This window comes from Sceloporus undulatus, chromosome 2 (assembly GCF_019175285.1).
Source record: "Sceloporus undulatus isolate JIND9_A2432 ecotype Alabama chromosome 2, SceUnd_v1.1, whole genome shotgun sequence".
Classification (NCBI taxonomy): Eukaryota; Metazoa; Chordata; class Lepidosauria; order Squamata; family Phrynosomatidae; genus Sceloporus; species Sceloporus undulatus.
Genome location: NC_056523.1, coordinates 143,061,475 through 143,088,911, shown reverse-complemented (window position 1 = coordinate 143,088,911; position 27,437 = coordinate 143,061,475). Strand labels below are relative to the sequence as shown.

The 27,437-nt window shown below is 40.2% G+C and overlaps 1 protein-coding gene across 17 annotated transcripts in view; it reads left to right on the top strand.

Annotated features, from left to right (window-relative positions):
* Nucleotides 1-27,437, top strand: part of MBTD1 (mbt domain containing 1) — a 70,168-nt gene that overhangs the window by 25,242 nt on the left and 17,489 nt on the right. For 7 of the 17 annotated variants that reach the window (XM_042449458.1, XM_042449457.1, XM_042449461.1 and 4 more), the window contains 11 exons: nt 1,515-1,632; nt 2,778-2,912; nt 3,484-3,572; nt 4,975-5,209; nt 5,497-5,552; nt 5,823-5,927; nt 7,083-7,230; nt 15,028-15,110; nt 16,443-16,677; nt 18,272-18,358; nt 27,078-27,269. In XM_042449458.1, coding sequence (XP_042305392.1) covers nt 1,515-1,632; nt 2,778-2,912; nt 3,484-3,572; nt 4,975-5,209; nt 5,497-5,552; nt 5,823-5,927; nt 7,083-7,230; nt 15,028-15,110; nt 16,443-16,677; nt 18,272-18,358; nt 27,078-27,269 — 1,483 coding nt within the window. The remainder of the gene's footprint in view (nt 1-1,514; nt 1,633-2,777; nt 2,913-3,483; nt 3,573-4,974; nt 5,210-5,496; nt 5,553-5,822; nt 5,928-7,082; nt 7,231-15,027; nt 15,111-16,442; nt 16,678-18,271; nt 18,359-27,077; nt 27,270-27,437) is intronic. The other 10 variants (XM_042449467.1, XM_042449466.1, XM_042449472.1 and 7 more) reach the window with 4 other exon arrangements.

Genomic DNA, 27,437 nt, shown 5'->3' with positions numbered 1-27,437 from the left:
GGTGAATCAAAAGAGGGTCATGTGACAATTGTATAAGACTGTGAGGAAGTCAGAATACTAGCAGCTGTCTTAGCTGTTTAGTGGGTATTTGGATAGTAGCTGTCCTTTCCTTAGGTTTGCCGTTATAACATTAAACCAGGAATGTTGGAAGCATTTTGAAAAGCAGGAATATTTTCCAGCAGTGGAAGAAAGAACATCTTTTGGATTGGGTTGCTTCTTCCACTCACTGCTGGAAATGAATGTGTCACAGATGAAACCAGTATTTCTTTTCTAACTTGTTCCTAAAGGCTAAGAGCGAACAAGATGCTGGTATTTTCTAAGTAATATGTACTGCTCTTGTAGCCTAATCCTGAACACATTTACTTGGAAGTAAGCCCCACATAAATAGTGGGCCACTAGAAGACTAATAAGTACTCAGCACTGAATCTTATGTTTCCCTGTCAGATTGTTTGCAATCACAGTTACTACTATTACAAAACACAGATTAACATGGAAATCACTCCTCCCAACTCAGGGTCACACAGTATATATATGCCAACATTCTCTGAAGATGCTGGCAAAACATCGGGAGCAAATTCTTCTAGAACATGGCCATATAACCCAAAATACCCACAAAAAACTATTACTACTTCTTAACTTGTAAGTGAATTAGAAAAAAAAGCAGTATACCAAGTTAAAACACAGCTTAGGCTGTAAAGCTGAATACTGTGCTTGTGTGTGCATACCTATTTTAGGTACATTACTCTCATGTAAACTAGCTTGCTGAAAAATAATTTTGATTCTCTGGAATTGCTTGCTGCCATACTCATGTTGACTAAAAGCAGATCACTTTACTTTTTCTAGCTTCTCAAGTATAATTTAATATATATATATGTTTAAATATTCCTGACATTTAAAGTTGGGCTGGTGTATTGTTTTCCCAGCATACTCCTTTTACAGTTACTGGTGTACCACAGTCCAAAATATTACTGAGTACATCTGAGTACATCTTTATAGGTATATTTTATGACGTAGGCTTAAATTAATAAATAGTAACAAACTCTAGTTTCCTATTTGGTCCTATATCAGTTCCCCATACTTTGTCATTTCTGTATGAATATACAGATAATTGATATGCTAGGATTTAAAAAACAACAATATCCAAATTGGCACACAGTGGCCATTGCTAGCAAAGAGAAACTATACCAGCCTTTCTTTTTCATGCCATGAGCAGGTATTATTGCAAACCTTCAGTGCATAAAAGGACTTTCAAAAACAAACAAACTCAATCACTATTTTCAAACTATGAGGGAACTGAAAAGAAAATGAACTTCACTGATTGGGGGTAGGGAATGAATTAGGGGTTCAGTGCCTTCAACAAAGACAAGCCATGAATTACCAGTTTGATAAGCAGTAGCTAAATGGCTCATCCCAAAATATGTCAGTGCTGCTATTTTAAGAAACTGTATATTTGTATTTTTATAAGGTTATTTATAAAATTTGTCATATGAATATTTTTCCAACTTGAATTGCAGGCACCTATGGGGACTTGCTGGGGGGATATCTCAGAAGGTGTACGTGTAGAAGTCCCTAACACAGACTGCAGCCTACCTACCAAAGTCTTCTGGATTGCTGGGATTGTGAAATTAGCAGGTTACAGATTTATTATAACAGAATGTATTTTGAAATATAACTGTCCAAAAACTCTTATGAGTACTGAGCAGGTATTTTTCTTTAAATAAAATACAAAGCAGTAACATTAAAAAATTCAATTAAGGAAATAGGGCTTATGTCAGCAGAGGTCTTTAGAACCTTGGTAGTGAGATAGGATAATGGATGCTTTAAAAGTCAGTCGTAGTAGTATGTAACATACTGAAAGGCACAGAGACCATTAATCAGGGACGTAGCCAAGAGGGGGGTTCTTGGGGTCCGGACCCCCCCTTCCGTTAGAAACATGAATGGCGCGTGCTGCTGCGCTGCTGCACCCAAGCCCCAATATAATGGTGGCACTTAGTCTGGAAACCCCCCCCCCTTCCTAAAATCCTGGCTATGTCCCTGCATTAATTGGAGGCTTTGCCATTCTCCTGATGCTGATAAGGACTAATTACATCTATTGCTCTGAAAACTTTCTGTTATCTGACACATCTTAGAATTCTCCTTATGTGTACAGCTTTTAGAGTTACAGGACTGTCTCTTATCAGTTTGAAAAAAGATAATTGCTAGCAAGCTAGTGACTCTTGGCTATGTCTTTTCCTATGTGATCTATGCATATTAGTCTCAAGAAAGCAGTTAAGGCACCACAATAGATTGGACAAATGAATGGCATCTGCAGTTTTTCCGCAGATACACTCATTTACTCTCTAAAACAAATCTCCAAAGATTTTAGGGGGGAAATGTCTTCCATAGCTTTTTAAAAACATGCATGCAGTTTAGAATAATATCACTAAAAGACTTGCTGGCTTGCCAGCAAACATAACATGAACTCCTCTCCTCTGTCTTTACTGTTCTTTCAGAAAAAGGACTATTATTATTATTATTAACCTTTATTTATGAAGCGCTGTAAATTTACACAGCGCTGTACATGCAATCTTTTTAGTTAGACGGATCCCTGCCCTCGGGCTTAACTTCCTTTTGTCCCATAACCAGTCCAGGCAGTGACATAAAGAAAGTTTCTTTCTCTCAAGTTTCAGTTTCTTTTTCTGTAAACCTTGATAAGCAGGGGGTGGGATTGATATATTTGCATTATGCTGTAGTGTCAACAGTAATGTGGATCAGCATGCAAGTTTGCTTTCTTTCAGGTTACAATGCTTTACTAAGATACGAAGGCTTTGAAAATGACTCAAACCTTGACTTCTGGTATAATGTCTGTGGTCCTGATATCCATCCAGTTGGCTGGTGTGCAACCAGTGGGAAACCTCTAGTGCCACCTCGATGTATGTAACTATGGCAGTACTAGGTTGACTTTAAATAATTATTGTTTTGCTTTCTGTATTAATATGATGCTCTTAGTGTTACAGTATACCTGTGTTCATTACACTGTTACAAAACTATATATTTATTACATGTGTGAAGAAGTTTGCTCCTTAGTCATGGGGCTATCAGAACCATTAATGCATGTGTAACTAGATAGTACATATGAATTACTGGTGAAGTCTGAAATCTGGAAATTTTGCCATTTTTCACAGTACAATTTTTAAAAATTAATAATAATAATAATAATAGATTTTATTTGTATCTTCCTGCCTCTCCCAATGGATCAAGGCGGGATCACAACAGAGTTAAAAACACTTGTAATATTACAACATTAATTACAATTAAAACCACAGCTAAAAACATAAAACATCAATCATCAATCAATCATGGGGTCAATCACGGGGTCAGGTGCTCTCGGTCCGAACCAATGGTCTTCATAAAAGGTCAGGAGGATATGCGTGGCGGAAGAGGTCTTTCTTTACTGCCTTCTTGAAAATGGCTAATACTCTCTTTTTCCTGAATTGTTGACAGCTATTCAACACAAATATACTAACTGGAAAGCTTTCCTGGTGAAACGACTAACTGGTGCCAAAACTCTTCCTCCTGACTTCTCTCAGAAGGTAAGCCTAGTTGCAAAAAGACTTGTCACTGAGGCAGATAAAAATGCTTCCACACAGCACCTTAATCTGCAATATTTTTGGCCCCAATGAAAATTCCACTGTGTGGCAGATTTTTTTAAATGTCCCATGTCCACTGGAGTATTTTGAGGTTCAAAATCTAGGGTGTTAGCAAATGCCCAAATGTTTAGAGGTGGGAAAACACATACTGACATAAGGTGAAACATTTCTTTTGAGTAGCTGTCAGCCTTTGTTTTTGTTTTTTCCCCTTCTAAACATGTAATTTAACACAAATGTAGTCTGTCCTAAGTGTACCTGGAAGGGTATTTTTACAGCTATTTATGTGATCATGTTGCAAAATTAATACCTTGTAGGACTCATTTTGTGTGAATTTGCAATTAAACAACTCTGGGAGAGTAAAATATCCCATCTGCCTGGATGAGAATTAACTGTGTTTTGCTCATGAAAGATCCTGCTACCTGATTATGAACAATCTGCTCCAGACCAATGTATGAGGAATGGGGAAGGACAGATTTGGTGTGTTGTGGGGATGTTTCACTTCTACTAGCACATGGCCCACACCTAAACATGAATTCTGGTCTAAAAATCAAAACTAAAATTAATTACTGCATTTCAAAAGCTACCAATAGGAAAAGAGCAACAGGAGTTAGAATAATGACACATATTTCCACATCCTCACAGTCAGCCAAAATTACCAATAGCAAAGTTACTCAAATCTCATGGGATATAGAGAATTACATTATACCAAAACAAACAAACCTAACATTATTGTTTTTGGTTGACATTCTAATGCAGAAGTGATGGCTTCTGGTTTTATTGGCTGACTGTAAAACTGGGAGGTGGAACATAAACAGGGAAGGCAATTAAAACTGAGGAATGCATTAAAAGACAAAGCTGGTTTATAGCTCTTTCCCTCCCCTCCCCATATCTCCTTTCCTCTTAAAATGGAAGTATTGTTGCTCCGATACCACTGAACAAGATCTGACTTTGAGCAGTGTTTTCATATAAGTCAATATGTGCTGTTAATCCCTAAAAAGCACTAATGAAAGAAATGGCCCAGAGACTCTTTGTAGGTGCCAACCATTTAACTAAAAGTGTAATATGGAGCAGTATGACTTCTGATTTTAGTACATAGGGTGGGGCAGGTATGATGAGACGAGGTCAGTTTGCTAAGACCAGCAAAGTGAAACTACTTAGTGCTTAAAAGATTAATACCATTGTTTTAATTTTATTTTTTATTTTACTCTTTGTAATCTCTAAAAGAATGTTTGATACATGAATATCCTTTTGGGAGGCATAAATTCGTATGGCCAGTATTGTATGGAAATAATGTGGAAAGTTGCCCTTGCACATACACTAATGTTAGACAAATACTTGCTTTCAGGTGTCAGAAAGCATGCAGTATCCCTTCAAGCCTTTGATGAGAGTAGAAGTTGTTGATAAAACACATCTCTGCCGAACACGGGTAGCAATTGTAGACAATGTAATTGGAGGCAGATTACGATTAGTATATGAAGAAAGTGAAGACAAAACAGATGATTTTTGGTGCCATATGTACAGTCCACTCATCCATCCCATTGGTTGGTCCCGAAGTATAGGACATCGGTTCAAAAGATCTGGTAAGCACATCTGGCCAGAGAGTTGCTTCACTAATTAGCATTGTGTTCATCCTTTTACATACAGGTAATTTAAATGTAGACATACTTTAATGAATAATAATCTTGTTCACCCCAAACACATTAATAATTCTATATTATTATCAAAATATGAGAGTGAAATTAACATAGTTCTGTTTGATTTTGAGTAGCTTCATTGTAAGCATTGGGTTAATATTTCAAAGGGATTATATATATTTCAGTTAGTAAACAAGAAATCTTAATCTTCTTTTTCTGTCCCTGCTTCACAGATATCACAAAGAAACAGGATTCCTACTTTGATGCACCTCCACATTTATTTGTTAAGGTATGATGTTTTACAAGGAACTTTGCTTATAGTGGAAGGAGTATCAGTATCAAAATATGACAAACTAATAGAAAATATAAAAAAATTGTATTCCTTCAGCATGGAGAGAAATTAATTTCTGCCATGTAATGCTTGATAATGTTTATTGTATTGTGTGATTTGTATAAAAATAATCCTGTAAGAGATTTTTTTTGGAGGGAGGATTGCTGCATGCCATATTTAATTTGTACGCTTATTGATTCAGAAGGATGTTTGTTGTGGTTTATCTAGGTAAAAGAAACTGAGTCAAGTGGAGAATGGTTCAAGGAGGGAATGAAATTGGAAGCCATAGATCCATTAAACCTCTCTGCAATATGTGTGGCAACAATTCGAAAGGTAAAGGAAGGCATTAGCATAGTTTTTGTAGACTAGCAGAAGCAAAACAATCAGTGTAGAAACACTATGGAACCAATTGCATGGTATATTTATTGTTATTGTTGTGTGCCTTCAAGTCATTTCTGACTTATGGCAACCTTAAGGTTTTCTTGACAGGATTTGTTGAGAGCAGGTTTGCCACTGCCTTCCCCTGAGGCTGAGAGTATGTGACTTGCCAGTGGGTTTCATGGCCAAACAGGAAATCTAACCCTGGCTGTAGAACCAAGGTCATAGTCAAACAATCCAACCACTATGCCACATTGGCATAATAAAAAAAAATCCTACTACATCTGATTTTTGAGTTGCAATTCCTAATTGAAGCCTGACATTTTATTAAAGCTGTTTCTATGCAAGTACTAAAATACAACTGGTAACTTAGTGAATATTTCATATTGTTGTTCCCTGATAACTGCCAGTGCATTTGTAATACTCTCAGTCCTTTCACCCTGGTTTGGAATTGGGACACAGATTCCTTGTCTTCCATTATTCTGCCAAATGTAATTGTGGGAAAAGCTTATTGTTTAAATCCAGTTCCTAATCTCAAGCACAGTATATTCATTGATTCAGTGAGGTTTACTTAATTGCTGACTTACCATTCAGAATTGTATGTTGGTATTAAATTAAGATATAGCTAATGCTAGCCAAAGTCTGTTTCTAAGTAGCTTCTAAAACTCACTTTAAATTTTTATTTTGAACACTCATTTTATAATGAAATGTAGTCAACATTAGCTATGGTTAAAACTAAGGAGGATGGCCAAGGAAATGTGCAATCTCATAGCCGCCTTTTCCCTTAATCATTTTAAAGAATTAGGAGTATTGCACATGTACTAGTCATAATAGACAGCATTACATCATTTCATAATCCGCAGATGGACAATACTTGATTTGTGTATTTTCATTTTTACTTTGTTCTTATCGACCAGTAGGACTATTTTTTTGTTTTGTGTGTCATTTTATAAATTTTATGGGCAGTTGTCTGCCTATGAATATATGTTGCTTAACAAAACTAAATTCCTGTTGAACTTTGGCTAACTCTGTTCAGTTCCTGTTTTTCTGTTCTTGCATTGATTCATATTTAACTTAGATTTTGTTGTGTTTTTTTTTTTTTAAATCTAGGTGTTAGCTGATGGCTATCTTATGATTGGAATTGATGGTTCTGAGGCAGCCGATGGATCTGACTGGTTTTGTTACCATGCCACCTCCCCTTCTATATTCCCTGTTGGTTTCTGTGAAATTAACATGATAGAACTAACTCCACCCCGAGGTACTCGTACTGTCCTGTTCATACATAGAGAGATAAGTTTTGCAAACATTATTGAATGAAATAATCCAATACTTTTTATTAAACTTGTTTGCAAAGAAATTCATATCCTTTTTTCCATATCTTTTTCATAATTTAGTTTGTTCAACCAGTTTGGCAGGAAATAATGGTGTTGCATTAGTGCCTGCTTGACTAAGACGTTGGGTAGACTGGGTTTGCCTACACATCTCTTTTCTCTATCTTGCTCCCTCCAGGAACCTTTTGGTTAGTGCAGAGTAAAGAGGGTGGTAGAATGACCATGTTACTGCTATGACTTGCAGAAGTGGTGTGAATTAACAAGCAGCTGGGCTAAGTGCACTACTATAATTACTGTATCCTCATATATCATCTCAGAGTAAATAGCTCTTTCCTTTTTGTCTAGGGCAGCCTAGCATTGCTTAGTAACCACTTATATTTTGTCTTATGAGATAATTGCTTCTTGTAACTTAGGTGCCCAATAAACTGGGCTCAGGGTCATCCACTGAAGCTGAATGGTGAGACAGACATAAGGAAATACTTCACATTACATGTAATCAGCTTTTAGAATTCACTATTTTCAAGATTTTTCAAACTAAGTTTTTTTTGTCTCCTAAATTCTCTCAAATGTCCATTTAAAATTGACTGGGTAGGCCTGCTGGAAGAGATGTGTCTTTAATGTTGTTTTAAATGCCATCAGTGTTTTCATCTGTTGTATTTCTTCTAGCACATCATTCCTCAGGCTTGGGGGCGGCAGGTGAAAAGGTCCTCTGGTAAACTGTTACAAGTCTAGTTCTGGCCGGTTGGAGCAAACATTTCCCAGAGGGCCTGAGTGTATAGGGCAGATTGTATGGGAGAATGTGATCTTGTAGGTAACCTGGACCCAAACCATGTAGCGCTTTAAAAGTAATAACCAACACTCTGTGCTTTGCCCAGAAACTAAGTGGCAGCCAGTATAGTGCTTTTAAGATCGGTGTGATGAGATCACTCCTGGATGTATTTGTAATCAATCTAGCTGCCGTTTCTTCTTTGTGGTCTCTGTGCCTCACACAATAGGCTTTGCGCCTATGCAGAGTTCCCATTTGGAAGCTGAAAAGGTGAGCAGATTGGCAGGAGGGCCTGCCCACTCCCGTGTACTGAGCATACCCAATCCTGCCAATCTAGCTCCACCTTCAGTTCCCTTTCATCCGCCGCAAGAGAAACGCTCCCTTCGGATTGCTCCTTAGCTGAGTAGCCTTGTGTACAAGTAGATTGCTCTTTTTTGTGAATTTTTATTTTTCTATTTGAGTACACTCATCCCTCCATATTAGTGGCTTTGATATTTGCAGATTTGGTTATTCACGGTTTTGATTAATATGTTCTCTCTAGGAATATCTAGGTCCTCCACACAACTCTATGGTCAACTTTGACTAAAAGTTGCACTGAAAGACCTAGAGATTCCTAGAGAGAATACTTTCTACTAGGCATTTGTAGCTCCTCCAGCGCAGTTCTATGATCAGTGTCTGTCAGATGATGCACTGGAGGACCTAGAGATTCCTAGAGAGGCATCCTCTCAGGTTAAAAACATGGTGTTTTTGTTATTTGCAGTTTTTCCATATTCACGGGGGTCTTGTACCCCTAACCCTAGTGAATATGGAGGGACAAGTGTATTTCTCTTGCAGAGCTTTGAAGCAAGTCTTTTTTTTTTGTCTATTTTCTTCCCGGACAGGTGCCTCACTTCTTGGCCTCCTATGGCCTCTAAGTCTTTGTTTAAGCTCTGCGTTGATTGTAATCGTAAGGTCACTAAAGGACTTTCTAAATGCCTTTAATGCTTGGGTGAGGGCCATGTCTCCGAGCGTTGTCCCATCTGCCGCTCCTTTACCAATGCACCACTTTGCAACAGAGCCCAACACTTAAAACTTTTTTGATGGGAACACTACCTCTCAGTTACCGAAAAATCCTCTTCTTAGACTGATCCTCTGGCTTTGATACTTATCTCCAAACTTCCAAGGATCTCTAAAATCTCCAAGACATCGACTCAGGCATCGACGTCAGGCTTGATGTAGATTCCCTTGACCCTTTGGACTGCCTGTGTTGACACCGAGGCCCTTGACACCGAGCACACTGGAACCTGCTCCTTCTGTGTCACTGGCTACGCCATCTGGTGCCCAGTCTCTTCCATTGCAGGAGGTTTCCTCTGCCTCACAGGCAAAGCAACCTTACAAGACCAAGAAGAGGCCTGACGTCACAAGTGACCATGACGCTGAGAAGTCTAAAAAGAAGCACAAGTCTAAGGCACCCATTCCGCCTACTAATTCTTCAGCCTCAATGCTGCCTCGACAGCAGCAACAGCACTGGAGACTACTATGGCTTTTTTGCTACAAGTTTCAATTTTCATTTATTACGGCACTCAGCCAGCAAGTTTCAATACCATTGCCAGCTTTACAGCTCCTCATCTTAGTCAGTGTTGATATTGGGGGTTTCGACCTCAGCATCTTTGAGTGCTCCATTACCACCTGGCTTGGCACTCACTTCATCTTTGCCACCAATGGTGTCTCCACTGCCACCGGTTCTGGTCTCGGTTCTGTCGCAGATATTTGCCACTCCAGCTTGGGCTTATACGCTTTCTGTATTGCCTTCAGCTCCTCAATACCGTGATATGTCCCAGCTTGATCTCACAGATCTCCAACACCATCAAGAGACCAAGTTGAGTTGTCAATGACTTCTTCTCAACACTACTATCGAGACTTGCCTTATACCTTGGCATCATATATTGGTCGATATTGAGCCAAAGAATACTGGAGAGAACGTCCTTCCTCCTACCGGTCTTACTCTCCAACTTACAGGAATCGTTATCACCATAGGGAGCCATACTACGAGTCTCCCTCTCGATAACGAATTCAATCTTGATCCTGATATCCACACCGTGTTCAGGAGTATGATACCACCAGAGTGCCTTCACCTTTGCCTCGCAATACTGCTACAGTCTCTCGACCTCTTGCATCTCCAGTTGAATCAATGCTAGCAGCTCAGATTCCACTGTTGACATCGATCACGACACCTATATCTGCCATCATCCCAATTGTGTCTTCAGTGTCAATGTCTCAATCTATGCCTTTCGCTGCTGTTACACAGGTGCCTCAATTTATTACACACTCCATCCCTCAGCAACCTACTGAGGAATCTGCTTATGACACGGAAATGTCACCAGCTTCGCCTTCTCCTGTTATTGCATCTCCTCAGGAAGAAGTTGAAGATACCACACCCCAATCCCCAAATGAGGATGCTCTGCCCTTTCTAATTATTCTAGCCCTCATTCTGTGGCCTCTACACAATACAGGGGTTCCTCTCAGCAGTCTTCTAGGAGGCCCTACAGACAGTGCTATCCTCAACAACAAAGTCCTCATCCTCCAAATCCCACTTTTGATGGATCTATCAGGATCTTGTCTGATTCTTTTAAATTCTCCACTGCCATCTCATCATTTTTCCAAACTTCTCTGCTTTTACGACACCTGGCATCGAATTACCACAGATACCTGGATATTTACCATTGCGCATTTGGGTTACGACATAGAGTTTACAAGTACTCCATCTCTAGGCATCTTTCATTCTACCCCGTCTTCCCTCCGCTCCGAGAGGAGGTCTCCTCCCTTCTTGTCAAAGGTGCCATTCAATGCATCCCACACAGATGCAAAATGGACAGTTGTTTCTCCAGATATTTCATGGTGCCAAAGAGGGACTTGTCCTTATACTCAATCTAAGTGGTGTCAACCACTACATCATGTCACGCAAGTTCAAGATGGTGACCCTCCAGTCCATCCTCCCTTTCCGCCATCAAGGTGATTGGATTGCATCAATCGACCTGAAAGATGCTTACTTTCACATCACCATCAGACCTCAGCACCGCAAGTTTCTCCATTTTGCTGTTGATGGAGATCTCTATCAATATACCATCCTACCCTTTGGCTTTGCCACCCTGCACCACCCTGCCCCCCCCCCCCCCCCCCCGTGTCTTTACAAAATGCATGGCAGTGGTTATCTCTCGCCTTCATGTCCAGGGAATCAAGTTTTTTCCTTATTTGGATGATTGGTTGCTGGTGTCATCCTCCCATGCACAGTTGTCCCAAGAAGTCCACACCACACTCTCTCTTCGCAGACTTCGGCCTGATGATCAACCACTCCAAGTCCGTCTTGGAACCGGTGAAGATGATTGAGTATATAGGCACATCTCTGGACTCTGTTGTGGCTCATGCCTACCTACCCACCAGAATGGCAGAAAGCCTTTGGACTCATCTTCGCTTTGTTCTCTCTATGGATTGTCCTACAGCAAGGGACATTCAACAGCTTCTAGGCCTCATGACCTCCATCACAGCTGTGACCCACGTGGCACGCCTAAGATTCCGGCCCCTGCAGAAATGGTTTCTCTCTGTGTTTGACCACCTCAGTGACAGGCAGTCCAAGAGGCTGACACTCCCTCAACATGTTCGTGCCTCTCTTCAGTGGTGGTTCCTCCCCGAGAACATTCTCAGGGGCTACCCTTTCAACCTCCGGAACCTTCCAGAATGGGGGGCTCATTGCAGAGACCTCTGTGTACAAGGCCGCTGATCCCTGTCGGAATGGAAATGCGCATTATTGCCTTGTAGCTCTTGGCTGTCATTAAAGCCTTTCAGGCTTTGGAAAATCACCACCTCCACAGGGTTGTCCAGGTGATAACAGACAATACTACAATGGTTTGTTATATTAACAAACAGGGACGAATTCACTCCCCTGTTCTTCATCTTGCTCAACAGCTCTGGATGTGGTGCCGTCAGCGTTCCATTCACCTGGTGACAGTTCATCTGGCAGGCAACGACAATGTCTTTGCAGACTCCCTCAGCAGGGACAGGGTCCTTCAGCATGAATGGACCTTGTCACCAGAAACTTTCCCTCATTCCTTCACATTGGGGAACACCCTCCTTGGACCTTTTTGCCACTCCGGGCAATACACAGTGTCCAATGTTCTGCACCAGAGCAGGCTGAGGGATAGGTTCCCTAGGAAAAGTCTTCCTTCTCAATTCTTCACTCGGACCTGTGCAGCCTCCACATGACGGCATGGAGGATCCGGCCTTGACCTCTTCAGAACTTCTCAGGGTCCTCTCAGCTTCCTGAAAGGACTCCACTAAGCGGTCTTACTCTTACAAATGGAAGTGCCTTTGTGCATTTGCTGATGCTAGAGCTGAGCCGTGCTTGCCGGTTCAACTCTCTATGGCCTTACACTTCCTGCTGCACCAGCATGGTCAAGGGCTATCCTTCTCATCTCTCGAAGCCTATCTGTCAGCTATTGTAGCCAACCAGCCCTCTGATTCGCTGTCTGCTAAGCTCTTCACCTGGCCTACCTTGAAAAGGTTTTTCAAGGGTCTACACCATCTTTACCCTCTGTTGCACCTGCTGACTCCTGCATGGTCACTCTCACTGGTGCTTACGCATCTTACCAGGCCTCCCTTTGAACCTTTGGGTTTGACCTCCTTGAGGTTGCTTACGCTAAAAGTAGCATTCCTCGTGGCCATAATGTCAGCCAGAAGGTCTTCCAAGCTGACAGCATTGCACTAGGATGAACCTTTTCTAATTTTTCACAAAGAGAAAGTGGTCCTCAGGCCGGACATTTCCTTTCTACCTAAGGTAGTATCCCTTTTCCACCTTTCTCAAGACATTGTGCTGTCCACTTTCTATCTAGACCCTTCCACACCTCTGTAAAAGACTATGCATACACTTGATGTTCACCATGCTTTGGCATTTTATGTTCAACATTCTGCTGAGTTCAGGTTGACCACTTATTTGTTTGTTATGGTGGTGCTAGGAAAAACCACCCTGTTTCCTCTCAAAGGTTTTCAAGGTGGATTACCCAGACTATTTTGCTAGCTTATGAACTTGCCAAACACCCTCCTCCTGTTGGTGTGCGCCCACACTCAACCAGGGCTGTCTGCTCATCTGCTGCCTTCCTCAGGGGCATCACCTTACCTGATGTCCACAAGGTGGCCACGTGGTCTCAACATTCCACGTTTGTCCAGCATTACCGGCTTGATTCCAGGTCTCGTTGGGATGCCAGCTTTGAACATGCTGTTCTTTCTTCATTTCTGCAGTGGCCTTCTCACCTGCCAAAGGTAAGCTTTTTTGTCACCCCATTGTATGAGGCACAGAGACCATGAAGAAGAAGAAGAAGAAGAAGAGGTTGCTTACCTGTAACTGTGGCTCTTTGAGTGGTCATCTCTGCCCTCACACAAACCCACCCTACCTCCTCTCAGTCAAGTCCCTGCTATTTTTTTGTGGTGGACTTGAACAGAAGGCGGAGCTAGTTTGGCAAGATTGGTCATGCTCAGTACACGGGAGTTGATGGGGCCTCCCACTGATCTGCTCAAGTTTTCAGCTTCCTAATGGGAACTCAGCGCAGGCACAAACCCTATTGTGTGAGGTCACAATGACCACTCGAAGAACCACAGTTAGAGGTAAGCAATCTGTTCATTCTGAACCAGTTAGAGTTTCCAGACTTGGTATAAAGGTAGGCCAATGTAGAGCACATTGCAGAAGTCTGGCCTTGGGGTTACCAGAGTGTGCATTACTATCTTTAGGTCCTCAAATTCTAGGAAGGTGTGTTCTTGGCCCAAAAGAGGCTGTTTTTGAAACTCAAAACATGGTGAAAATGTCCCCTTACAACATGTTAAAACAGTATGTTAAAATGCAAGATGAAATTAAAAAAGGAAGCACACAAAGCACACAATAATATGAAACCATTAAAATACACTCATATAAGTAGATTCTTAAAAAGTTATAATTTAAAATTGACTGGATAGGGATGTGTCTTTAATATGTACAACATGTTGTAGACGTTTGTGAGCAAAACCTTTTAGATTTTTTGGGGGTTGGGAACAGGTACAGCCCTCTAAGATCACTTTGGAGGCTAATGCAGCTTCCTAGCCTTCAACAGTTGACCACTCCTGGTACAGTGGATATCTGCCAGTTTTTAATAAGAGAGGAACATTTGACATGAAACTTACCTCCTCCTCTTTTTCTCAGTAAACAGTCTCTCTTTGTCACCCTAGAGGGACTGAGCTTGCTTAGATTCAGATAGCTTGTTTCACTCACAAATTCAAACCTGTGAGAAGATACTGAAGACTGAAATACTCCCCATATTTATAGCACACATAATAAGTACAATTTAAAGCTGAGGAATTTAGGCAGAATCTTAAGCACTGGCAATATGTTTAGAATTATTCTCATAGCTATGTTCTATTTTATATATTTATTCAAGGTGAATCCTGATAGGCAGCTCATATTTTTTTTTGGTTAGGAAACAAACTGCACTGCTTGTTTGTTAGAAACAAAATGATGCTAACTTGTTAATATTTCAGAACTAATCATGTACATAGTCTGAAACTTTGTGCAGTGTTGTGCATATTGGCTGGAGCCCCCAAACAGCTGCTGAAGAACAATCAGAAATTTCTGAATAGCAACATTTTGATAAATTGATATCTCAGTGGGTGATCATCCTTACTTGTTGTGTGTGAAGTTGCTGTTCTTTTACATATACTGATGGTTCTGTGAAGGAGCTGTACACCTGTGACAGAGCAGAGAACTTAGATTATGGGGCAGTTATATAAATATTGTAAGAAATATATATTTAAATTGTTCAGTTGTTTAAGGAAATGTACAACTCACCCTACTGTTACCACAGTGGTTAGTTAGAACAAGTATGTGTTTATATATTTATACTGATTGATCAGAAAATATTTTTGAGATGTTACCAGTTACACTGAAATAAATATATTACAGGTTATGCAAAGCTACCTTTCAAATGGTTTGACTACCTCAGGGAAACGGGTTCAGTAGCAGCTCCTGTGAAGCTCTTTAACAAGGTAAGTAGGTATACAGATCAGAATGATTTTTAACCTGTGCTTTGTATTCTTAATTACTTTGCTGACCCCAAAGATCTAGGAAATGTTTTTTCTTTTGTGGTTGTTAGAGAAAGCGTCTTAAATGCTATCAGAAATGACATCTATTTTAACAATGACAGTGATTTTTTTATGGATTTAGTGTCTAGCTTTAAGACAATGAACTGTCATAGTGATTGAGGAAAGATAGGTGATGTCCTGCAGTTTCATTGTGGTCCCTCTGTAATGTACTCCACTTAATAATGCTATCTGAATACATTTGTTTGGAACAGAAATATTGTGGGTTTAATGTAATGGCTGTGCCATTTTGTGCTTCCATTTTGGGGCTTTTGAGGATGTGGAGCAGCAAAACTCAGACATGTAAGTTTCAGTAAGTCTTAGTTTTTGTAGACTTTAGGGCTGAAACAGATGGCTCTAAAGGGGCAGCATCATGCCGCCTAAACACCATGCTCAGATGCCATCCCCAACCTGGTTCTTACTGCCGGTCTGTTTTGCCCCTTAGTTAATTTTTCAAAAGAGAGTTTTAAAAACATTGTAAGATTGTTCCATTCTGACATACATACTTAAGTTTTCAAAAAACATTGCAATTTGGGGATACAGTATAGATTGTACATCAAGGAAGAACCATGAGAGGTGGAAATAGAGAATTATAGATAGTAGAATAAATATGTTGGAGAAAAATAAAGCACTTTCAGTATCTGTCATGAACAGAGGCTTGCCCTTGTCAAAACAAAATGTAAAATATGACCCACTGTGTTTCCAGGTTAAGCTCTCTTTGAGACCCCGAACCCAGTAACCCCACCCAGATTGGGAGAAATGACATGAGTAACAGATTTGGGGAAATCCTGCATACAAATTAATTCCGTATGTTGCTTGGTCATGTGTAACTATTTACCTGGGATTGGCAGGGCAGAATTCCCAACAAGACAGAGAGAAGTAAATAAACTGGACGTTCAGGATTACTTCAGGGCATAGAAGATATTATATTTTAAATACCAAAACAAAACTTTGATTGCTTTTTTTGGGGTATTACAGGCTATGTGGCCATGTTCTAGAAGAGTTTATTCCTGATGTTTCACCAGCATCTGTGGCTGGCATCTTCAGAGAAGAAGAATTTATCTGAAGATGTCAGCCACAGATGCTGGCGAAACATCAGGAATAAACTCTTCTAGAACATGGCCACATAGCCCAAAAAACCTACAAAAAACTATGAATGCTGGCCATGAAAGCCTTCAACTTCACAAAGCTTTGATTTCATGCACAGTGTAATGTGATGGTCTTGCTTCCCTATTCCAGGAAGTTCCAAACCATGGATTTCATGTCGCAATGAAACTGGAAGCTGTGGATCTCATGGAACCTCGTCTAGTATGTGTGGCCACTGTAACTCGCATTATCCACCGCCTGTTGAGGATACATTTTGACGGCTGGGAAGATGAATATGATCAGTGGGTGGATTGTGAATCTCCTGACCTCTATCCTGTAGGATGGTGTCAGCTAACTGGTTACCAACTACAGCCTCCTGCATCACCTAGTATGTAGAATATGTGTAGCTGAAATATATTAGATTCCTTATGGTGTTATTTATCTGTCTTCCAACAACTTTGTTTCCATTTTAAGAGTTTCATCCTCTTGTTAGGGACCCATCTGATATAAAAATGGAACCAGCCTTCTTTTAATACTTCAGAGGATGTGTCTAATTTGTCTTGTCTGTAGTCGACTAGTTTATACAAGTACTGCCCAGTTTTGTCTTCAATAGTTATTGATATGTGGAGACAAAAGAGAGAGTAAACTGCTCTTAAACATAGTACAACTGAAGAAAAAGACAGATCTATGCAGTATAGACCACCCAAAGTATTCTCCTGTCACTGTGTTCCAAAGTTGTTCTGTATTTGTACAAGAGATCTTTGTCCCAGAATGAACAGGTGGCAAAATGTAAATGCTGGTTCATGGATTACTATGATCTTGGTTCAGAGGCATAGCAGTGCTAGGAGCTTAGTGCACAGCAAAATAAAGCTACTTACTGCTCTCGATTTGAAGCCAAATTTGGGCTGCCTTCTGGTTTTATCACATGGCTTTTGCCCCGAAAACCACCATCCGGGTACAGCCTGGCTCCAATACTGGTCCCTGAACTCACTTCAGCAGCCATTTTTCAATGTCGGGAACTTTATGACTTTGAAAAATGGCCACCAAAATGAGTTCAGCTAACAGTATTGGAGCCGGGCTGTACCCGGATGGTGGTTTTGGGGGCAAAAGCCATGTGATAAAACCAGGGGACATCCAAATTTGGCTTCAAATCAGAAGCAGTAAATTGCTTTATTTTGCTATGCGCTAAGCTCCTTAGTCTGGAATATCATTATGCAAAGGGATCTTGTAGTGCCTTTGTTACTAACTTCATGATGTTGGTGTTAGGGTTTGTATACATAAACTGGAATGTTGGTTTCTTTATTACTTCCTTGCTCACCCCCCCCCCAGTATGCATTTCTTCTAGCTTACTTACTCTTTTGCTCTCATCTTTCTTTAGATTTCTTGTGTTTTATTTCTATGTGAATATTCTGTTGTGACTTCTGATTTGTATTTCCTCTTCCTCTTTGCATTCACTGCAGTCTCTTAATGGTGTCTTCATATTGCTCCAGTCACACTAGCTATGTTACTAGGCTAAGTAGAAAAGATTGTTTTGCTTACACACTGTTACGTTCCCACACAAAGATGTTAAAATGGCTTTGATTCATCTAATAAGGTACATGTATAGTAAAATAATTCTGTATATAAAAGCTTTCATTTTTACTTGACTGCTTGGGTGAGGCAAAAGTAAAAGTAACTCCGAAAGGTTGTCCCCCATTTAACATTTCTTTATTCCAGACTGAATTGTTTGGGTTCCTCTCTGGTTAGAGACACGTGTCATCAAACATAGAGCCTAATTATGCTTAATTAAAAACCATTGGGAGTCTGCAGTTTTAGTGAGCACAATGTTATGTATTTCCAGGAGGGCTTTTGGAACAGAGGGTACTTCGTCCATAAAAGTTTTTGTTATATCTGTGTGAAGTGTAGTTCCTTATTCAGGTTACTCTGAAGTATATTGTGCCCCACAAAATGGTATTAAACCAGAATTTTCTTTTTTAAAACATATATTTCAGCATCAAGAGATAGCCAGTCAAGTTCATCAAAGCAGAAGAAAAAGTCTAAGTCACAACAGTATAAAGGACACAAGAAAAGTGGGTAACAAACATATTTGTTTTTACCATCCTATGAGAAATGTGTGGCATTTTCTGTTAGGAAGTGTTGTGATTCATGCTTTTCAGTGAAATGTTTTCAAGCTTAAAAATAGATAATGTCATAAGGAGAGCTCTTTATAAGATGAGAAATGTATTGTGAAGTGCAGTATGTTTCATTCTGAAAGATTTTAGCAACCCGTGTGGAGATTTCTACTTAATTAATATTTGGTTGGTTAGATACTTTCATACAAGCATCTTTATTTCCAGAATTATGAAGGTGGGAGTAGTTTGAGATAGCGCCAACATTGTACATGGTGCTTTATAAGTAAAAGAACAACAAAACTGTTCCCTTCCCTCAGGCTTACAATCTTAAAACATGACACAAAAGGAAAAGGGGATGGCAGTGTGGAAAGGGATCACATCCAGCAGATACTGCCTCTTCTTCTCTCCCTCCAAGGTCACAACCATGGCAGTTGGCATGGAGGGAGGGCCTTTAATCTGCTTCTAGTCCTAGGCATGATGGAGCTGTACCTGCCAGTGTCTTCTTCAATAAGATAACTTGAGTAATATATTTCATTGAGTTTCCCTTCTCACATAGCTGCAAAATTCATGCTGCCTTTTCAGCTTCATACAGAACAGACCAAGTTGGGGAATGATCAGTTGTAATGAGACTGACAAATTAGAGTAGGCATAGAAATTCTAGCTTTAAGAAAGGATCTTTTTGAAGCTGGAATTTAGAATATTTGAATGTTTTCTTGGCTGCTGTCTTTATTTTGGCATCCTTTATATTATTGCTCCTTTTAACTTTCATACAAAAATGGAATTTTAAGGGAAAGTTAAAGAGGAAAATAAGATTAAATGTATGAATTAATATCAGTGGAAGGTTGGAAGAATATTAAAAAGATTCCTTTGCTTAGGAAGAATTTTAATTGGTACAGGTTGAGTCTCCCTTACCTAGAATTCTGAAATCTGAAATATTCCAAAAAACCTCAATTTTTTTTTCCTGGTGAGTTGACATAGTGTCAGGGAGCCAGTGTGGCATAGTGGTTTGAGCATTAGACTACAACTCAGGAGGCCAGGATTTGAATCCCAGCTCAGCCATGAAACCTACTGGGTGACCTTGGGCAAGTTACCTGCTCTCAGTCCCAGGGGAAGGCAGTGGCAAACCTCCTCTGAACAGTCTTGCGAAGAAAGTCCCATGATAAGTTCTCTATAAGTCAGAAATAACTTGAAGGCAAACAACACACACAGCTGAGATAGTGACACCTTTGCTTTCTGGTGGTTCAGTGTACACAAATTTTGTTTCATGCAAAGTTTCTTGGCAAAAATTATTTAAAATATGATTTGGGTCCCATCTCTAAGGTATCTCATTATGTACAATTATGTAAATATGGGTATTCCAAAATCCAAAATAACATACAATAAAATAATAATCCAAAATCAAAAGCCTTTCTGATCCCAAGCATTTCAAACAGAGGCTCAATCTGTACCATATATTTTGTAGACTGCCTTGAGTCCAAGTTCTGAAAATAAGGACAGGCTATAAATATTATAATAATATTGTTACTGATAATAATTGATTCCTAGCTCCTTGGAATTAATGGCTGTCCAAAATTTAAATTAGTAACATTTTGTAGACTGTGAAATTGAGAAATACTAATAGAGATCATAATTTAAAATCCAGTTTTTGAATAGGTCCACATCAGGTTCTCTTAATGGCTAAATCTTCATGGCATATTAAAATCGAATTTTAAGCTGCATTGGTTATATTGGCCTTAATCCTGTTGGGAACACTATACTGGTGTAAAAATAGTTATGCAAGTAGTTGTGGTTTCTACCAGGTTGTGTAAGTGTGATCTGTAGTACAGCCAGTGTGCTTGCAAATGAACACACAGCCTTCTCTCTCGTTTTTGTCTTGGTGGATAGGAAACTAATTAACCATTGGGCACCAGGAGAGCTCAAAATTGCAGTGCCTGTTGCAGAATTGTGAGATCCACTGTAACCACAGTGGCATATATTTACATAGCACTAAAAGTATATAGGATCTTGGCCTTTGAATGAAAGTCTTGTTAAATAAATTTTTGTCTTTTTTGCTTCTGAAATAGGATCCACTGGGTTTGGACATTTAATTCCTCCATTAATAAACCATAGTTCAGCAGCCAAGAATGAGTGCCATTAATAAAGAATAAAGATCATGTGCTGACTCATTACCTCTTGGCTTCTCCTGCCCTATGTGTTTAGATCTTAATTAAATTATATACATGGTTACGCACAGCAGGGAGTTGCAGTTCAGTTTATTGACCTGGATATTGAGCCACATACTGAAGTTGTTTTAAGATCCTGTTTGGCAAATTGATATTAAATCACAGTTCCTCACTGTGAAAATATCAACTAGTTAAGCCGTAATTACGAAAAGAGAAGACAGGTGACAGGAGGTGAGTCACTAAGGTATTCCCAGTTGCCCATTTTTGGTTGCTAAGCTAATTGAGCAAGCTGAGAACTGAATGATTCAAGAATTATTTTAAGTGACACTTCAACCTTAAGTCTGTGTAAAACTGTAGGCGAATCCAAATTGACTCTGAATTTATTACACATTTCTTAAGAAAGCTTTGTGACTGGGCATGGATTAAAAATGAAAGCTAGATATAAAGCTCTTGGCAATAATAGGCACATAAATACACCAGATTTCTCTAGTGTTCTCATCAGACACGTTGAAAGGCACTTGCACTAGAGAATATCTAGTTTGCTTATATTAAAACAAAAAGAGAGAGGGAGAGAGCATCTTTTGTAGGTAGTATTGGCTGGAGGTGACCTACATTCACATGACTTGGGAGTTTTTTGAACACATGTGCTTTAAGTTGTTTGCTCAAGGAGGTATTCTTCTTGTGCAGTGGCTCCCCTCCCTGCACAAGGGAGATTCACAACATCAGTGTGTATTTCCATGGCCACTTGATGGCAAAGGAAGACTAGCACAGCCATTTAGTGACAGGGAGAGGGGCAGGGCTACCTAGGTAGGGTTCATCTGCAGAATAGCAGCTGGATGCTCTCTTGCTCTCCCTTGGCCACTAAATGTCAAGGGCTTGCAGAGCCAGCAAGAATGTGCCCTGTGTCACAGAGAGAGTGAAGGGGTGGAAAGAAGGTCTATCTTAAGTGCAACCACTGAGTATTATGTTGTGCAAACATGATATAGTATCATGGCTATTAACTGCAACATATTCTATTTCTTTATTGAGGAAGAAAGGCTGTGAATTATTCTTTATGCTTCACCAGCATTTGCTAAATCTTGACAGTCATTACAGTATCTAACATAAGAAAATAGTAATTAATATTATGTACATTTATTATCATTTAAAAATACATTGTAGTGATGCACTGCAAAGATTATGGCCCTACTGTGTCACGTATACAGCCAAGGGCTTTTGAGTACTACAGCAGGGAGGAGAATGGAAAGAAGTTCTGTTGCTCTGATACTTTTGCACTACCATCATATTTGAATTAGTTAATAATGTCTCATAAGCACTCTCTAGATAATTAGTGTAGCTTTTTAAAGTTGGATGGGTAACTTTGGCTGTGGGCAACATCAGTTCAAAAGTAAGGAAGAAATTTCCAAAATTAGAGGAAAAACCAGATGCCTTTGAATTTGATTTGGGTTTTTTTCCCCTAGACCTTTCCCCAGCTATTAAAATGCAAAAGCTATTGCTTTTCAAGGCTTCCAGAAATGACAAAACCTCATTTTAAAATCAACGCACAGAATACGAACTGCAAAGAAAGGCCTTAGGACTGCACTGGGTACACTTTGTCCATTGGGTAGGAGAAACATTCCTGCTTTAAAATCTCCCGAACAGAGTGCATTCATCAACTTAGGAAGTAATAGATTTTTTAATAGTTTTTTGTTGGTTGTTCAGGCTCTGTGGCCATGTTCCAGAAAAGTTTCTTCCTGACGTTTCGCCAGCATCTGTGGCTGGCATCTTCAGAGAATGCGTAGCCTGGAAAAATTGGGTGTATATATACTGTGTGAGCCTGGGAATGCAGGAGTGATTTGCATGTGTATTGTTCTGTGCTGATGGCTGGCCTCAGGCTGGGAGGCTACTGCAAACGAGGATTAATGTCTGCTAATTGGTGATCATTATCTGCTGGGAAAGCCCCTGACTCTGAATGGTTTCCCATTTGCATTTGCTGAGTCCTTATTTTGCTGTTCCTCGGGACTGGTAGCCAAATTTGTTCACTTTAAGGGTTTCTTCTTACCAGTTGAAATTGTCCAGGTGTTTGTGGATTTCAATGGCTTCCCAGTGCATCCTGACATGGTAGTGGTTGGCATGGTCCAGAACTTCAGTGTTTTCAAACAATATTTTATGCCCAGGATGGTTAGTGGCATGTTCTGCTACTGCTGATTTTTCTGGCTGGCCCAGTCTGCAGTGCCTCTCGTGTTCCTTGATTCTCGTTTGCACGCTGCATTTGGTGGTCCCTATGTAGACTTGTCCACAGCTGCATGGTATGCGGTAAACTCCTGCGGCTGTGAGCAGGTCTCTCTGGTCCTTGGCTGAGTGAAGATTTTTTTCTTCATCTGAGGAATATTGTCACTGGGAAACAATCTTCCTTCAGTATATTTGAAGAACAAGATAGGGAACCTTTTTGTTAATTTGCTATAGATGTAAATAATATCGATGACTCCACACAAATCAATTTTAAAATTGATCAAAAGTTCACCAGGCCAGAATTTTGGTATCTCTTTTTTAAACACTAGAATATGAGTTACTAAGAAGTGGCATGCAAATAGTGCTTTTTACTCTGCAGTAGATGACCCTAATAAAAATTTACATACTTTACAGCAATTATTGGTAATAGCTTACATAATAAGAATTTTGGTGAAAGAGGCAGTGTTTGCAAGGAACCCCTGTAACAGGGACATTGGCTACAATAAGTGTGGAGACTGTTTGCAATGTTCTCTGGGTGGTCAAATATGTTTCCAGTTATGGGCAACTGATGCTGTCTTCACCACATTGCACTCCACTACTTCATAATAATCTAGAAAACATTGGCATTACACCTCAGATTAGAATCCTGTGTTTCGGCTTTTCTGAAGAGAGACTAAGAGCTGGAACAGACCAGCATAAAAAGCCAGTTGCAGCTTTTTTTTATTTTTTATTTATTTTTTTTTGGCCAGCAAAAAGGTGGATTGGGGCCGTGATGTGCGGTTGCTGCAGCCCCAGTCTGGCTTTCTCACAGGCGGCTTCAAGCCACCCCTGCAGAGTAGTCTGTTTTGCTGCAAAGTTCATCCACATTAGTTCTATTTCAGCTGCTGGCATGCTAATTAAAAAAAATCCAGTTTTTTCTAAAAGATGTATCAATTTTTGTAACCTTTTAACAGACTTCTTATAGTTTGAAAATACGTTTTTTAAAAATGTTAATACAGTGGTACCTCGGGATACGAAATACCCAGGTTACGAAATTTTCGGGATACGAAAAAATCCCATAGGGAATTATTGTTTCGGGTTACGAATGTTTTTTCGGGTTACGAAAAAACTTTTGGTGCTTTTTTCGGCTTTTTCGCACGGAATCGCGGCTTTTCCCCATTAGCGCCTATGGCAATTCGGCTTACGAAGGCTTTTCGGGTTACGAAAGCGGCCGCGGAACGAATTAATTTCGTAACCCGAGGCACCACTGTAGTATGTAAGGTTTTTCTGAAAATGCCAGCCACAGATGCTGCTGAAGCGTCAGGAACAAACTCTTCTAGAACATAGTCACATAGCCTGAAACAACCCCCCCCCCAAAAAAAAAAAAAAAAAAACAAAAAACAAAAAAACACCGATGGATGCTGGCCATGAAAGTCTTCACAATATGTAAGGTATTTCATATATATGAATATAATGTTCTGTGAGATTAATTCTCATATCCATTAATAGGTAATTACTTGGCAAGGCATGCACAAATCCTACTGTTTGGATTTTGGAATTAGGAAAGTTTATCGTACCAAAGACCTAAGCACCAATTGAGTAGATTCATCACCTATATATGTGAAGCACAGAGAGTTAAAAAAAGCAGATTACTTGCCTATATAACTGATATGCTTTGAGGAGTGATCTGTGTATTCACACAACTTGCTTGTCCTCGTTTGGTGACACATTTGTGGTATACTCGTTGCCACAATAAAAAGCTGGTAATAAGCTGAAGAGGTGGTGCCTCTTAGGAATGCACATAAGGAAGGGAGCAGGGTGACTACCAAAATCTCAGATATCTGAAAGGTCCCAAAGGATGATACTGTACTTTGGAAATCCATGTGTGTGTATTCACAGATGACCACTGAAAGAATACCAGTTATGGGTAAGCAAACGTATCTTTCTCACTTCTTTCTACTTCTCAGATCTCCATAATATTTAGGCGGGTTACAGACTGCCCATTTGGGGTGGGCTGTACCCGCCCCTTTCCCCGGTGTATCGGGACCTCAGCTGCCAGAACGGCAGCCGCTGAGGCCCTGATCCGCTGCTTTTCAGGCTGCGGGGAAGCGGCAAAACGCTGCTTCCCCGCAGCCTGAAAAGGGGTGTGCTTGGGGCTTCAAGCCCCAAGGACACCCCGCGGTGGCGGGGAAGAGGAGAACTTTGCTGAGCGCAGCTGTCTGAAGGCTGCGCCCAGCGACGCAAAGCGGCGCTGCAAACCAGGAAGGAGCTCCGAAATGGAGCTCCTTCCTGATCTGCACAAAGGGCACACTAAGCGCCCTGGCGCAGACCAACGATGTCACGTCCGCGCCGCCCCATATAGAGGCGGCGCGGTCGTGACATCGTCATGGCAGCCCCCATATGGAAGGGGAGCCGCCATTTTGTATGGACTCAGTCCATACTAGGGTTAGGGGGGTGCGGAAGCACCGCACCTTCCTAACCCTGGTACGGACTGACTCCGTACTTTCATGGCGGTGTATAACCTGCCATAGTCTGGTATATGTCTCACTAATACCTTCTTGTACTCTAGTTCATCAGAAACAGTTGGTAATTCTAATAACCAAAGTCTCTAGTGTTGCACTTAACAGAAGATTGGTAAATTTATGTCTGTTACAAGATGAATTAGATGAAGTGTGATAGGTTCAGGATTTCCAAAATGCATGGTGCTTGATTATGCTGACATCAAGAAACTACAGCAAAAATTGGTGTTTTATATGTATACACTTTACATAACATGGTAGTGAAGTTCAGCATTTTCAGTTTAGACTGATGTATTACAAATGCTGTATTTGGAACAGTAGTATCAAATGCAGAGCACTTCATATATAATGTGAGTAATATCATCTGTGAATCTGATCAAAAGCCAAAAAATACTAGCTGTCTTAGATGGCAGTGATGTCTCAATAAAAATTAACATAAATAATTTTATCAGCCCATTAAGTATACCATGAGAATATTTTGTGTTTCAATGCTGTTATTAAGCAAGACCCATCGCTTACAGGAGGAACAGGAAAACTTCCAGGAGCTGGAAAGCAGATATTTTGTTTTTTGGGATACTCTGTTCACTTGGCTCAGAAGGCAGAACTGACCCGTTGCTTAGCTTATGAGGAAGTATCTTACAGGTTAATCCTGTCCTTCTACTTATTAAAGACTAGAGTCCTCTTCAAGCATTACTCACTCTACTTTCTTGAATAGAGGAGCAGGGGTGCCCCTAGCACCCACCTTCCCGGTTGACACTTTCCTTGTGTAGAAAGTGATGCAACTCGAGAGAAGTTTCTGTTTGTATGTAGGCTTTTCATGAAAGCAAGAAATATGCTCCTCAGCTGAGTGTATTTCTCAGTTCAATTCTCCATCAGTCTCTGGAAGAGTTATGCTTTCTCACCTCCTGCTTTATTAAGCTTATGGATAGTATTCTTAATCACTACTGTTCCCCAAGCTCCTTTCTACAAAGAACACTTCTGCAAAGGAATGCACATATGCTGTTCACTTTTTGTTACCATAATCCTGTGGTAGAATTGCTGCTGCATATTTTAATTTGGGTACTCATTTGTGATATAGAAAATGTTGCCTTCCAAAGTCAATGATTTTATTAGTCCTGCCTTCTGAGTTGGGTTGGAGGGTGGGCATTCTGTAGAGCAAATGCCCTATCCTTTACTGAAACATGAATTGACAGGTAGGCTTTTCACTTACACATGAGGTGCTTGGTAAAAACAGCTTGAGTATTTTTATGCTTTTGAAAGCAGTTGCCCCTTGATTCTTGATGGCTTCACATATTTTAAACAGAATAATTTTTGAAGCTAGTCAAGAGGTTACTCATTGCTCTAAGAAACATGTGCTTATAGATATAACAAGGGCATACTCTGCTCAGTAAATCATCAATTGGTTTAGCACAGAAATTGTTCAGTGTGTTTTAAATGGCTACAGAGGGAAAGAAATCAGAAAGTAGATGAACTACATACAATGTTCATATTACACTAATTAAATTAATTTAAAGGTCATTTCTCCAGATTTTAATTCATTAATAGTTTGTAAGAGAGCTGTAAATTAAGGTGATCACTCAAAAAGTGTTGTAGTAGAAGCCATGATTCATGGCTGAGCTGTTAGACACCAACTTTACTTTCAGAGTGTAAATTCTCTTGACATTAGTCAATGAAGATTTAGACATGCATAGAGTCCAATGAGTTAGATGTACACCAAGCAGAGACCTTTCCAGTGAGTGATTAGTCTTGAGTTCCTTAATGCACTTTTGATCTAAGTGTTTTAATTTAGTTTGACTTGATGTTTAGAGAGGAAGATACCAGTTGGGAAGAAGCCTGTCAGTATCTCGAGCGTCCCCATGACAGGTGCGGTACGGAGGAGCTTCTCTGGTGATGAAGAGTTGACTCCTCCTCAGTATCGAACCCTTCCAGCACAGACAGCCCCGGAGGCCTGCCAGCCTCCCAGGACTAGCAGAGAGTTCAGTCCCAGCCTCAAAACAGGTAATTGGTCATGGAAAAAAAAAAGTCTTATGATGAAGGGCAAAGTGGTTAGAGGAACAAGCATGGTGAGGCATGTAACATGCTGATTCACTGCCACTATCACTTCATCTTTTAAAAAGAAACAACATTCATTTCCTCTGAACCTTGCATCAGCCCATGAGCCCATCT